At 46.4% G+C, this 13,918-nt stretch overlaps 1 protein-coding gene across 3 annotated transcripts; it reads left to right on the plus strand.

Annotated features, from left to right (window-relative positions):
- The first annotated feature begins 4,235 nt into the window (after positions 1-4,235).
- On the plus strand, positions 4,236-13,307 carry LOC121090576 (T cell activation RhoGTPase activating protein). Of its 3 annotated transcripts, none has more exons than XM_040599232.1 (10): positions 4,236-4,873; positions 5,303-5,387; positions 5,499-5,552; positions 6,146-6,212; positions 7,696-7,862; positions 8,651-8,812; positions 9,284-9,393; positions 10,071-10,266; positions 10,793-10,907; positions 11,114-13,307. In XM_040599232.1, the coding sequence occupies exons 2-10, from the start codon at positions 5,361-5,363 to the stop codon at positions 12,283-12,285; spliced, it is 2,070 nt and encodes a 689-aa protein (XP_040455166.1). In that variant the 5' UTR covers positions 4,236-4,873; positions 5,303-5,360; the 3' UTR covers positions 12,286-13,307. The 3 variants fall into 3 exon arrangements, with proteins under 3 accessions (XP_040455166.1, XP_040455167.1, XP_040455165.1); XM_040599231.1 differs by having other exon boundaries at positions 4,237-4,873; positions 7,693-7,862; XM_040599233.1 differs by lacking the exons at positions 10,793-10,907; positions 11,114-13,307 and having other exon boundaries at positions 7,693-7,862; positions 10,071-10,275.
- Positions 13,308-13,918: the final 611 nt, after the last annotated feature.

Raw genomic sequence — 13,918 nt, forward strand, 5'->3', positions numbered from 1 at the left:
CCTCAACCAGAAATCTTGAAAAAAAAATAGAATTCAGACTTAACTACATGCATTGTCTATTATCTTGTTATTTATTGTGAGCAAGCAAAGATTTAGATCTGCATCTGCTCAGTTAGATATGATAGGAAACTTCAATTCTCTGACACCTTTGTGATGGCCACCTTGGGGATCCCCAGGAATGGGTGATTCTGAAGCACCGCTGAGGTACAACAAAATGAATTCAGACACAGCTGAACACCAGCACGGACCCTCTGGGAAAATGACCTGTGTGTGCCTGCCCTCCACAGCTAAAAACCACCCTTTGGAACCAGTCATCTGATGACGAGTAAAACACATCAGAGCTACCAACTTCGTCTTAGGGAGAGCACACAGAAAAGAGTAAACAAACCATCCTGCAAAGCAAATACAACCAAAAGGGTGTCATGGGAAGCACACAGAATACACCTTGGGCTGTATTTACAGAATTATTTTTTATTTGTAACTTTTTTCCTATGCAGCAGTAACCCACTGTTACTGTAGTAGAAGAGTAACCCACTCTAACCCACACTGCAATCTAGCCTTGATATCTAATTAAGGATAGAAATCAGCTGAACAGAGCTGGGGAAAACTGACAGTGGGTTTCACTTTCCAAAGGCAGGGTTAGCGTGAACCCAGGTCCTACCTGACTAACACTGCAAGAGTTCAGCACGAGCTGGTTCTTGTTCTGAACTGGTGGGAGGTAGGGACTGGTCTGATCAAAGCCTAAGACACCTTTTCTGTGATCAAACCCTGAACTGTGCCTATGCAATCCACAACACACTCTGGGGAGTGGTAGAAAATTAAAGTTGTCTTCAGAAGACATGTAGAAATCTGACCTATTCCCAGCAACCTACACACCACCCTATTTTTTGAGCCCATGGACAGATCATGCAGAGTTTTCCTTTCCAAAAAAAAACACCCATAACCCAAGAAGTCTCTAACTTTGTCATAACTGTTTTCCCTATTTTTGTAAACATTCCTTTTGTCCCCCAGGGAGACTGCAGTTGTGCCAGTGAAGACAAAACTAGAATACAAGCCCTTTTCCACATGGAGAGGCACTGATGAAGGCTCTTTCTGCTCTATATGGGCTTGAAAGAGTCACTGCCCCGGGTACATGTTGGTGCACCCTTCTCACAGCTACAGTCCTGCTGCATCCTGGCTGGTACGATAACAGCGTGAAGGCGGGTTCCAGGGTTCATTCACACACTCCCTCATTTCTAAAAGCCATCATGTCAAACATTTGTGAAAGTAGTAGAAATAAACAAAAGTGAGCTGTGGTTGGGATTTTCCCATTTGTGGTTTGACAAGGAGGAAAGAAAAGAAATACATCCCAGTCACAGCAGATTTGGTCTGTTGTTTACAGCTCCCGATTCCTTTCTCTTCCCAGCTGATGCTGCCCCTTCATTGCTACAGTCCGGTGTCCTTCACTGAGCCACAGTGTAAGAGGAGGGAGGAGAGGAGAAAACGCCTAGCTGGACTGTAGCTCACACAAAGGGGAAAATCACCATTTGGTCTGTGTTGGCAGCAAGCACCATACAAGACCTCTCTCCAAAAACTGTGGGGCAAAGTGCTTGGGAGTGAACCACAAAAGCAGCCATGGCTTGGGAGGGGAAAGGGGCTGCCTAGGCCTGGGGGGAAGCAGGGGCATCAATCTGATGTCCTGGCTTCTCTTAAGGAAAATGCTTCACATCTCAAGGAGAAAACCCAGTCCTGAGAAGCCTGGTTCTACCCAGGGTCAGCTGCTCAGTGGGACTTCCCCACTCCTGCTTTCCCTCCAGGAATGGAGCACTTCTGAATGCAAAGCACTTCAGCAGAAGTGAGGGAAGCCACCTGATGTACAGGAGGGGAAGAGCTCACACACAGACTAGTCCTACAAAACACTTGTAAGTCCACCTTGTCTCTCATGCCCTGATCTTTGCATAAATGTCCCTGTGCCTTTGAAGGAGACTGCATTCACTTAGTCAGGGATGGCTTAGGAGAAACACATCACCTGCAAACAGCTCCAGGGGTGCCCCAGCCACCTGCCATCTATTCTGCTCACCCTAGGGCAACGACTGTGGTACAACAAACATATTGCCCTAATGTGTTGTGGTATAAGATCTGTACCAAACTGAGGGGCAGACCAGAGCAAAGGTTCTGAGTCTACAAAGAAGAGCTGTGTGGTAGAGAGGGAACTGATCTCTTCAGGGAGAGAAGAAGCTGTTTGTGTAAGTGACCTTCATTTGTAAACATTCCATATGACAGGTCTTTTCTGTTAATATTCAGCGCAGATATCAGCTTCAGAAGCTACATCTATGTTACCCTTTACACACTGGTGGAGGAAGCGGTGAAGCTGCTCTGGATGGTAGGTGTGAGGGCAGCTCACGGTGTGCTGGTCCTGTCTTCACCCACCTGTCACAAGCTGCTCTTTTGGGACCCTGCATGCAGCTCTGTGGTGCTCAACAGGAGCCAGCACATGCTCGCTTACTGCTTTTCACAAATGCAGCCATGCTTTGTTCTGTGTGGCTACACAATTTCTCTGCCTGTTATTCAGATGGGGCATGTTTGTAATGAAATAAGCTGCTCTAAAGTAATTTTGGCACAAATTAAGTGTTTGTGATACACATATAAAAGATCAATTAAAAAAAAAGAATGACATCAGAAGGGTAGGAAAAATCAAATTGTTTTCCGTATGGGCAGACAAGCCTATACACATACCTTCCATGTACAATGGCCATCACATCCCCACAACTGTTAATAGACGGGAACTAATTAGACAGAGATACAGCAGTGTGTGCCAACAGTTTGGTGGTGCACTATCAATACACCACCCATTACTGTATCTTTTGCTCCTGGGAAATTCAAAGCATTATGCCTGTGTACAGCTGTGCCCTATTTATAATCTAAGCTTCTGGCCTGGGTAATCACCATCCATTAAAATCCCATTTTCTTCACAAGTTGCACATTTTCCAGATCGAACCCCATGTCTTAATCTGCAATAGACTGAGCTCAGAAATACATCTGCATACAGCGCTAGAAGTGAAGGCAAGGCTGAACTGAATTGCATAGGTCCCCTAAACCTCTGAGATACTTAACAGACAGGTATGTTTAGATACACATTTAACAGATGTACTGAAAAATAAATGCCCTTTGTCCCAGGAATCTTGCTGGGACTATCAGCAGAGGTGCTGCAGCTACTAAGGAGCCTCAGAAGAATTCTCAGAATGCAGTGCAGGATGACAGTATTTCTGCAAGAATGTGAATCAACCCATGGGATTTAGTAGGGAAATGACAGATGTCACAGGACTGCTAATTAAAAAAAAATATCAGTTATAGCAGTGAGTAAATGATCAGTGGCAAATGCACAGGGCTGCAGAGTAATTGAGATTCCTGTAAGTTTCAGCCCTAAACAAGTCTACAGACTGGTGTCTCTACAGGAGTGTGGAAATGGTCCCAGGAGGACTTGAAAGGTCATCTACAGCATTGCTCATCGCAAAAGCAGGGCAGCTCTCCTTTTGCCCTTCTGGACACATCTCTGTCTAACCAAAAGTGAATTTTATACCTTGGGCTTCTGTCAGAGCCAAGCTGAGACCCCATTTCTGTTTCATACAACAACCCAGGGTCAGTACTGCACGGGCCAGGTCTGATGTGGTTAAGCAAAGAATGGTTTTCAGGGTGAATACAGCAGCGGATGTAGCTGTAAAGTGCATCTGCAAAGAGCTGTGCTATGACACAGCCTTGTCCCCTGCACATGTGAAATGGAGCATCCAGATGGGGACAGTAGAGAGACCACAGTTTTACAGGTGTGCTTTCCACCTAAATCCACCACTGAAATATTCCCAACCCTTTGACTTCTCAGCTTCAGCTCCTCTTTTTCACTAGATCAAAAAACAAGTACCCAGAATACCAGGTTTTAATTTGCCTTTGTCAATGAATCAGTAGAACTAATATCATGCATTTAACATCAAACATTGAACTTTGGTAATGGCCTGATAGAGTGAGTACTGTTGTCCCTATGTTCCCAACATGCCCAGGCTGGGGGGGAGTCAGCATCAGACCCTGAAGAACAAAAGTAGATTTTTTCCTGGACTTTTTCATCTCTTCAGTTGAATTAAACTTTATTACTTGGACACATAATTCTTACTAAGACATATTTTAAGCAAGACATTCTATTACATAGTTGTACATTACTAAATTGTTACATAACACCACTTCTATAGAAGTCCAGTGCTTAGAATCTCAAGAACTAGTTGGCCCTGGCAAAGTGTGTGTCTACATCTGCTTGCAGACAGTAAACTGTTGCCATTAGTTTTTCAAAAAATATACAAAAACATTTCTCTGCATCTTGGCTATTCCACTCCCCCATCTTTTTAACTGTTCTTAGTGTAATTTGATCTGGTGGCGTGTCTTTAAACTGCACAGCCTAAGGTCTCTGAGCAAAGGACAGACTGTGCTCACTGCCCTTTAATGGTAAGGAGAAGCTGCCTACACTGCAGCCCCTCTGCACATCCCACCTCATGCTGGTGATGCTAGATGGAACCTTTACCTGGCGAGTGTCTCATCTTTTCCATCCATAACAGATACAAGAGCTTACTGGTGGGGTTTTTTTTTCTTTAAGGAAAAAAACCCTAGCTCCTCTAAAAGGAAAGAGGAAGACAGAAATTTCGTAGTGTCTCAGTCCTGCCCCATGATGCTTCTTCCTGCCTGTGAATTTCCACCTGCCCCTCCTGCATATATAAGGCAGCACACGTGGGGTAGAACTGTTTAGTCGCCTGCCTCCGTCCAAAGGATTAGTAGCTGTGGGGAGTGATGCTCTTTCTCCTTTCCTCTGCAGTTCACGGGAGGTGAAGGAGCTCTGGCTGGACTCACTCCTTCGGTAAGTACTGTCCGGGGTAAAATCTGTGGCATCGCGGTGAAGTCAGTGGAGTGCTCCAGATGCAGCTGCACAGAAATGTACAAAAATATAGACAGGGGAGAGGTGCGCCCACTGCTAAGCGTAGCCTGTGGGTAGAGCGGACTGACTCGCTTAGCCTTGTGCCTGCAGATTAACAACCATACATAGCTGTCACCACATGCTCATTTTTTGCATGGATTAAAAATGGAAAGCTGCTTTTTTTTCTGTTTTAATCAAGAGGCAGATAGGGCAGCGGGGCTGAATGCCTTCCAGAGAAGGGCTTTATGACTCGTGTGGGATATCTTGCTTATTCGGGATCATACTTAAATGATCATACTGGCTTGCAGGGGAGAAAGACAAGAAAGGTGAAGTTTTACAAAGCTTTTTGTCCCTTCCCTGTTCAATATACAGGCAAACAAAAGGACCGAAGGAAACCAGAGTATCCAGAGCTCCCCCAATCAAACTCCTAATGAAAGTGTTGAGCAGCTGTAATACTGTGAGTGTCTTTATTGTTTCGGCTCTGTCAACAGAGTGATTTTTAAAAGCTCTGATTTCTAAATCACAGCATTCAATTACTCACATATAGTGTCTTTGTTTTCTTGCCTAGTCAAAGACACTAAATGCTGGGAACATGGAAAGTCTGATTGAGCACCAGTCAGAGGTAAGCAGCCGCTGCACTCCCCCGCTCCCCTGCTCCTTCTTGGGTATCGATGGGGGATATCTTAGCAAAGCGGGGGTGGCCCCTGCTGCTGGCTGCCTACCATTACTCACAGGCAGGCAGAGCCCTTCAAAGGCAACTCTGTGGAGCACTGTGCAGGAGCTGGACATTGCTGTGAGCAGCCAGTGCATTCCCTGGGTTCCCAGGGAGCTTTGCTTAAGAATGTGGCAGGCTCTGAAGCCATCAAGGCTTCCTGGAGGAGTTTGGGAGGAAACCTTCAGTGCCAGGGGAGGACACAGAAGAGGAGGCTGTCTTTGGCTGTGGTTTCTCTGGATCAAAACAGCAGCCTGAAAGAGCATGGGGTTGTGACTTGCTGGGCAGGTCTGGGGTGGCTGGCTGCAGGGTTTACCACAAACCCCTCTATTGCGCACTCAGGCAGTGTCACTCCTGGACCAAGGCACCTCTTCCGCAGGTGTCGGGCTTGCTGTGGTTACTCCCCAGAGCCTCCCACAGATTTCTGAGGAGCTGCAGCATCCTGCTGGTGGGTGGCCCTTGCTGCTGGTGGCAGCTCTGTAACCCTAACATGCTTCTTACAGGCTGAGGCCAAGAAATGCCCCACACTGGTCCCAGCAGATACTGAAGACGGACTTTACCACTCAGCTGGTAAGTTTTAAAAACAAACCGAGGAACTCTCTTCTTACATAATGCTTGCAAGCCGGCGCTTCTGCAAAACCACCCAAAACTGCCCACTTCACCTTCCTGAGAGCAATCCACAGCCCTGAGCCCCATCCAGGAGATGGCTTAAGCCCCAGCGTGCCACTCGTGCAAATTACTTCTTTCCCTCATGCTCAGTGGCAGGTGTGACAGTGCTGTGTGACAGAGGTCTTGTATCCTTGGTTCCTGGTCCTCAGAGCCATGTATCATTGTGTTCCCTGGCAGTGACTGAAAGTAAATGTGCTCCTTTCTCACTTGAGCATCACCACTGAGGTGTGGCTCAAGTACTGCGAGTACCGAGTACCGCTACTAGTGGTTGCATGCCAGAGCAAATAAACCCTCTCAGCAGCAGCAACAGCACTTGTTTTCTCTCACCATGCAAAACCTCAGCACCTGTAAACAACCCAGAGGAGAACATTAGCAGCGCAGGATCGGATTTGGAGCAGATCATCATATCAGACCATTTTTCAGGAGTATCAGAAAGACAGATTTTATATGACATTATAATGTTAGATTACTTTCTTGTAGCTTTTAACTCCCCACTACCAAGGACTTGTGCTAAGCCACAAATACAGGTCCTGAGAACTTCTCATCTGTGTAAGACAACTTCATTTTGGAGTAGAAGGCAAGTTCTTTATAGGAAATTTGCAGAAAATGACTCCTTTAGAAAGCTCTCTAGCAAAAGGTTCCTTCTCTCATTGTTTCTGAAAGGGAAAAAAAGCCACACTTCCCCATAAAACCATCATCTCCAAATTCCTAGCATGTTTTCCTTTTTAAGATGCAGATGCACAACCCATGCTAAGAGATTTCTGACGCTGAAGCCAATGAAGCCCTACTGTGATGCTGCCATTCTCTGGAGCAACTATCACCTTCCACGGGCTGGCTGGCAGGGGGCAAGCGCCTAGCTCTAGCAGGATCACTATCACCAGAGCTGGCTCTGAAGATGGCAGAGCTGGAGCCATGCATTTTCATTTCAGCCTGTGAAAGAGGCTGAAAAGCAGGAGCTCCTAGTTCCACCTTTGCCCTAAGGCTGTGGCAGTCAGGCCACACAGCGAAAACTGTTGTCGTTGCCAGCTGCCAAAGCGACATATCTGCCTTAGATAGTTATCACAGAAACCACTGCAGTATCAAAAATCTATAAAATCTGTTATTTCTGTGCCTTGTATGTTCCCACTCTCTAAGAAGAAACAGTGACTAGAATGTGAAAAAAAACAAAACCCTGAACAGGAAAGGTGGTGTCCTTAGAGGGATGGTCACGGTTTTACAGTTTAGGCAGTTGTTTTCTTAGCAACCATTTAGTTGTTTTCAGTTTCTTGTCGTTTAGCTTTTGTTTCAACATACATCTCTGCACTGCACACAGATGAAAGGCCACAATGCATGCTTTGGGGTTTTTTTAATAATTAATTTTTTGCTTTCCTTTTGTTTGCAGCAGATGGAACAAAGAAAAAGAAGGTGATATCGCAGTCATTTACTCTGAGACGAAGCTCTACCAATGGGAATTCCCCAGGGCAGCTAGACTCAGGTGCCAAAATCGCTCTGTTTGGCCAGCCTCTGGCAATTATCTGTGGGGAAGATGACATGCTGCCCCAAGCAGTCCAGGTAAGCAAGCCTGGTGATAGTTATCAGACCTCTGACTTCCAGTGTGAGGCAGGATCCCCCTGGTACTTGTGCTGCAGCACCCAGGAGATAAGTTATTTTGGTGTTACCACCACCACCCCACCACCCCCCCCCAAAAGCTCAGAGCCCATCCCAGATGTAGCAATGGCCATGTCTGCAGGTTTTGGCCAGTCCACCCAGCTGTTACTGGAAGTAACTTTGAGCAGAGACAACCCAGGACCAGGAATAAGAGAAGATCTGCTCCTTAGTATAAACATCTGTGATTCTACAGAAGTAATTTTAATTAATCTTTCAGCAGCACAAGCTTCCAAGGATCTCTGTATTCCCCTGAAAAAGGTGTTCAGCTGTGGACTGCCACCGACAAATATCTAAACATCTTCTGGACAAAAATGGTCTTCCAACAATTCTCTCACTGAGTTGGCTTTTCCAAGAGATGTGCTTTTGTCTCTTCTAAGCAATATTACCTGGCTTGGGAAGGAAGGAATTTGAACTAAGACTCAAGCCATCCTTTATTTCCTTCTGGAAGGAAGCAGGGATGACTCCACTGAAGTTAGTGGCATTCACCAGTCCAAAAAGAGGGTGCATTGGAGGAAAATCAGGTTATTGCCCCTGTAACCTACTTGGAGCAAGAATTAGATACTGACCTAATCAGAGCACAGTGTACCTCCAGACAATTTTTCTTCTGTTTCTAAAGAAATGTTCACTTGCTAAAGGATCTTCCTTCACCCAAGTAACTTTCTCCCATTCTGGTTTGTTTTCTTCCCCTGCAGGATCTCCTAGCTATACTGTATATGAAAGGACCTTTCACTGAAGGGATATTCAGAAAAGCTGCCAATGAGAAAGCACGAAAGGAGTTGAAGGAGGACTTAAACAAAGGCGGGAGTGTTGATTTAAAAAGCAAATCTGTGCACCTGCTGGCGGTGGTCTTGAAGGTAAGCTCTTCTGACTTGAGGCAGTGGGAGGACATTGCTGTTCTGCGCAGGCCCACTTCAGTGCCCCGAGCTGACCTAGGTGGGACTCCAAGCTAAAACCAGAGAGAAGCCAGGAAAAAACATTTCAGGCTTAGGAAAGTTTAGCATTTTCCTTTTCCACATTACTTCCAGTCCCCTTGTGCTGCTGATTTCCTGCATGCCTACCGGAAACTCACTTCATCCTCCTCTTCAGCATCCTCCCGGGGAGGAATACTGAGATTTATGGGTGAACGAAAAGCGGCTAGGAGCTTGGTCCTGTTGTTACCCCAGTGCAAGTGTAGTTGGCACGTACTTGTGCATTGCACTTGTGCCAGTGCTGATGCTCAGGTAGCTTAAGCCAGCGTGACTCCTAGTGAGCCCATGTTACAGTGATGCTCCCTCTGTGCTGAGCGGTAATGTCCAAAGCCTCATCCAAATCTCTTGGCCTTGCAGGACTTCCTCCGAAATATTCCCTCCAAACTCCTGTTGGCTGACCTCTATGAGAGGTGGATGCAAGCTCTGGAGAAGCCAAGCAAGCAGGAAAAAATTGAAGAATTGAAAGAGTAAGTTTTGCAACCAGGAAGTTTTGCAACCAGCCGCAATGTAATGGAGTGGCTGGCAGAGGCCAATGATGTCTCTCAAAATTAAGTCGTATTTTAAAAAAGCCTGTCATTTATATCAGCTTACTATTGCTCCATGGAGTTTGGTTTAGAGGGCTCTATCATCAGCACTTCCTGAAGTTATTTAAGATTGCTCCAAGAAATGACTAGTGTAGGAAGAGGTGAGAGGCTGCAGTGGCTCAGCTAGCGTAGCCCCAGTGCTGTGGGACAGGCACTGACAGGGAGCCCTCACAGCTGCTGCCAGTAAAGACGGGCACATGGAGACCACTGCCATGTGGAGGCCTTTGAGAGCCGCACAGCACAACTGCAGGCTTGCACATGCCTTTCGGAAGCCTCCAGTGACATCTCCTGACGGCATCGCATCTACTCAAGGACGTGCACTGCTCTAATGCTTGCCTCTCAGTCAAGACCTTGTAATTCAAGATCTTAGAATTAACCACACACTCAGATGCCGTTGGGGATTTCTGAATGATACTTCTGCTACGCAGTGAAAAAAGCACACACTTGCCTCTTTCTGGAGGAAGCGTCATCTGGCTGAGTTCAGTTGAGACTCGCCTAAATAAAGAAGCAGCGGCTGCTGCACCACGAATTAACATCATGTTTTGTTTGTGTTCATGCAGGGTGGCTGACAAACTGCCTAGACCAAACCTGGTCTTGCTCAAGCACCTGCTCTCTCTGCTCCACCACATCAGCCAAAATGCCGACACCAACAGGATGGACTCCAGCAATCTGGCCATCTGCATCGGCCCAAACATGCTGAGCCCAGAGTCGGACAACACGCTCCCGCTGGAAGTGCAGAAGGAGATGAATGACAAGGTGTGTTGAACTCACCAGGCAGCCACCGGCTTCGAGGCAGCTCAGAGCCATCCACAGGGACCCCGCTGCCATGGCAAAAGCTGAACAAAGCAGCACCCCCACACATCTGGGATGCCCCTCAGCTCGGGCGCCTGCAACATGATGGGCAAGGCTGCCCCTTCTCTCGCCGCCTCTGAGCAAAAGGAGCAGTTGCCCTGCAGTCCCCTACGTCGTAGCACAGCTCCTGAATGCCTGGCATGCAGGGGGCAAGGGGCACCCGGTGGGCATTGCCACCATGGGCCCTCTGCACGGCGAGGCCAGAGCTGTGGCTGATGGCGTTTTGTCTGTATCGGGGCAGATCAATTCATCTGCAGCATCAGCCCTCACCCTCCAAAGTGGACTCACCCTCCGACTTTAAGCTAGGATTTTGGCAGAAAATACCCTGCTCTGTGCTTCCCTTCATACCAAGACAGCAGGCAGGGGCAGAAAACACTGTTCAGTATGTTTTCAGCCCTTTTGACTGAAATAACCTTTTTTCTGTGTGCAGGTGACAGTGTTGGTGGAGTTCCTCATAAATAACTGCTCAGAAATATTTGGGGACGACATTGCCTTCCCTGCCTGTGCCTTGGCTGAGGAGTCACTGGAGCACACCAGCTCCACAGGTATGAAAACGTACTGAGGGTGTCACAGACTGGGGCTGCTGGGGCTAAGTTCTTTAATTTGATATGGGAATACATTTGTGGAAACACAGAGAGCTGTAGAGGGCTCAAGACACTTTTGCAATGCCCTTCTACAGGAACTCTTTCCATATAGTTCCCTTTCATCCTCAGATGGTCATTGAAAACTAACAGGTGCTTTATCCCCACAGAACACCTATGTGCTGCTCATCAGAATGACTCTGCCTATGACAGCCCAGACCCTGAAGCTGAAGGCAGCCCTCGTACCTCTCAGACGGAGCAGCCTAAAGGAAGGAGCACTAGTGTGAGCACAAGATATCCAACACACATCTCTACCCCTTCACTGACTAATTTCAGAAATGACATCAGGACAATGGACAGGAGGTACTCAGAGCCAGACCTGTCCTTCCAGAACCGCCTTGAAGGCAGGATAAGGAAACAGAAGCTAAATAAAAGTGAGGACAATTTTTCAGTTCAGCAGAAACGGCTAGGGTTGGAGGCACCGGAGAAACAGCTTGCAATCTTACCTTCACAATTATCAACTGACTCTCTACCCAAAACATCCTCCAGTTGCTCCCTGGAGAGCTCTGATGGCTCAGTCTTCACCAGCTCCCCAGTAGTTTCACCTGCTAGTCCCAAAAAAAACTTTTTAAATAGGCCCCAGTCCTTTTCCACCAAGGCCACCGAAGACTGCAGTATGCCTAGCAGAGAGATTAAAAAGCATTCCATGTCGTTCTCTTTCGCAAACCGCAGGAAAACACTACTAAAAACCCAGAGTTGGGGGCCTGGAAAAAATATGAGTTTTCAGAGAGACAATTTCACAAAGAAAGAAGACCAGTTCTCCTGCAGAGTTGTCCAGCACAGCCCTCATGATAAAGAACCATTGCCTGTGGAGTACCAGCAAAGATCCCGTTTCAGGTCAGCTGATGAAGTGTTCAGAGAGGTAGACCAGAGGAATCCTGGAAGACCACCCTCTTACGAAGAGGCTACTAAAAACTGCCTGGCCACTAAAGTTCCTTCCCACAATCTCACAGTTCAAACTATGAGATTAAAGCTGTCAAACCAGGATGCTTTGTTGCCTCACCCACGCAGCAGCTGTGCGCAGGACACATGTATGACTCTAAGGGATGTACCCAGTGGCAGAGTTTCTGCAGTGAAGGATTCTGATGCGGAAACTGAAACCCTCAGTGTCACTGTAGGAATAAACTCTCGTGTGAGTTTACCTGTGACCCCGGGAGTCTACCGATTGAGAGCCATGTCTGAATCCTGTCAAAAGAACAAACTGGAGTATATGGCTCGGAGGTGCAGCCAGCCAGTTTTTGAGGTAGACCAGATCCAGTATGCAAAGGAATCCTATGTTTAAAAAGTTCATTCCTCCTCTTTGCAGTATACAAAGGAAGTATTGTAAAAGTAGACATCTTGCTCACCATTTGTAAGATTTTACTTTCAAGAGACCAAGAATAAGCTAACTCTGCATTAACTTTTTTTTCCTTGAGGCTTTCCTGAAGTGTCTGTCAGCTTGACATATCACATTCTTTCACCACAAGAGGTGGTGATGGGGAAAACCTGTGTATTACTATGTAAAAATGTAAGTGAACGTGCTGTACATAACCTGTTGTATGGGAAAACTAGTTAGTAGTTGATAAACAGTGTTGTATGTGTATCTCCAAAAGGACAATTAAAAGGTTAGCAGGTCCAAAACCTGTTCCACCTTCCTCTTCTTTTCTGTATGGTCACAGACTCCAGGCCATTTGTCACATGTGTGTGCCAGGCTGAAGGAATGCTTTGCTTATTTTCTGCATTAAAGAAGTGGGCTGAAATTTACCCTAACCGGGGAAATGCTGCTCTGTCAAGCACTCTTCCATAAACCTCCTGTACCTGCTGCCATTCCCTCTTTCTGTTTGCTGGTGATGAGGATGATCTGACCACTAACCAGCGTTCATGTTATATACCAAGCCTGTGTTTAGAGCCACCAAAGCCCTACAAGGTCATTAGGGGAATGTATCAAGTAAATCTCATGTGGCCTGAGGTGCTTTTTGCCTAAATAAACTGGACAGGCTAAGCAGAAAGAGTTTCTTTAGGCTGGATTTTATGAGGGGAAAAAACCCCAAACAATAAAAACTCCTGTAAAGAAACATTCTGTATTCCAGCTTTAAAAAGTTAAAGCTGCAGCTCATTAAAAAAGGACAAAAAATGAAATGCCAGGCCATGTCCTTATAACCTTGTAAAAATAACTGGAAGTGCAATGTGTTTGTACATGTAGGAATTTGTTTTGTTTAGCACTTACCTCCCCTTTTACAGCTCAGCATAGCCTTGAACCAAGAGCAGGGAGACTTGTTTTTCTCCTGTGTGACTTCACTACAATAAAACATTTTTCTGCATGAATGCTGAACTGTCTGCTGTCTGTCTTTAAAACTTCCAGGCCCTACATGTACTGTACCTACTTTTGTACTATTCTAGAGGTATTGCAGGTCTGCTTGAATGACATGGCATATCTAAGTAGCGGGAAGGAAACTAATAGTAGTATCACTACTATTGTTGTTGTAAGAGGTTGCAGGCTAGATTTTGGGGACAAATCCCTCTCTGTCAGGAAAACAAGTTACACTGCAACATAACAGCAGTTATCAGTGAGATGTAAAGGGAGATGTAAAGGAAGATGCAAAGAGGTGATGCTGCTCCACAAGTGGAGTAGATTAGAAAACTATAGAAGCGCCTCAGGTACAATGTTTTCCAGGTGTGGGCGTTCACAAGACACTGAGAAAGGGGAAGGAGAGTACCTGGCCAGACAGGAGAAATGATGTGAGAATAACCATACTGGTAGGCTGCCACTGGAGAAAATGCCACTTCACTCAGCTCCCTAAGCAGTGGCACTCTGCTTCCAAGTGAGCTGAATGACAGGTCTCTGCTGCAAGCTGAAAAAGGCATTTGCCATTTTCTGGAATCTGCAACTCCTGAGTCACAGAATCACAGAATAGGTGAGGTTTGAGATCCTCCTC

Source organism: Falco naumanni, chromosome 6 (genome assembly GCF_017639655.2).
Source record: "Falco naumanni isolate bFalNau1 chromosome 6, bFalNau1.pat, whole genome shotgun sequence".
Classification (NCBI taxonomy): domain Eukaryota; kingdom Metazoa; phylum Chordata; class Aves; order Falconiformes; family Falconidae; genus Falco; species Falco naumanni.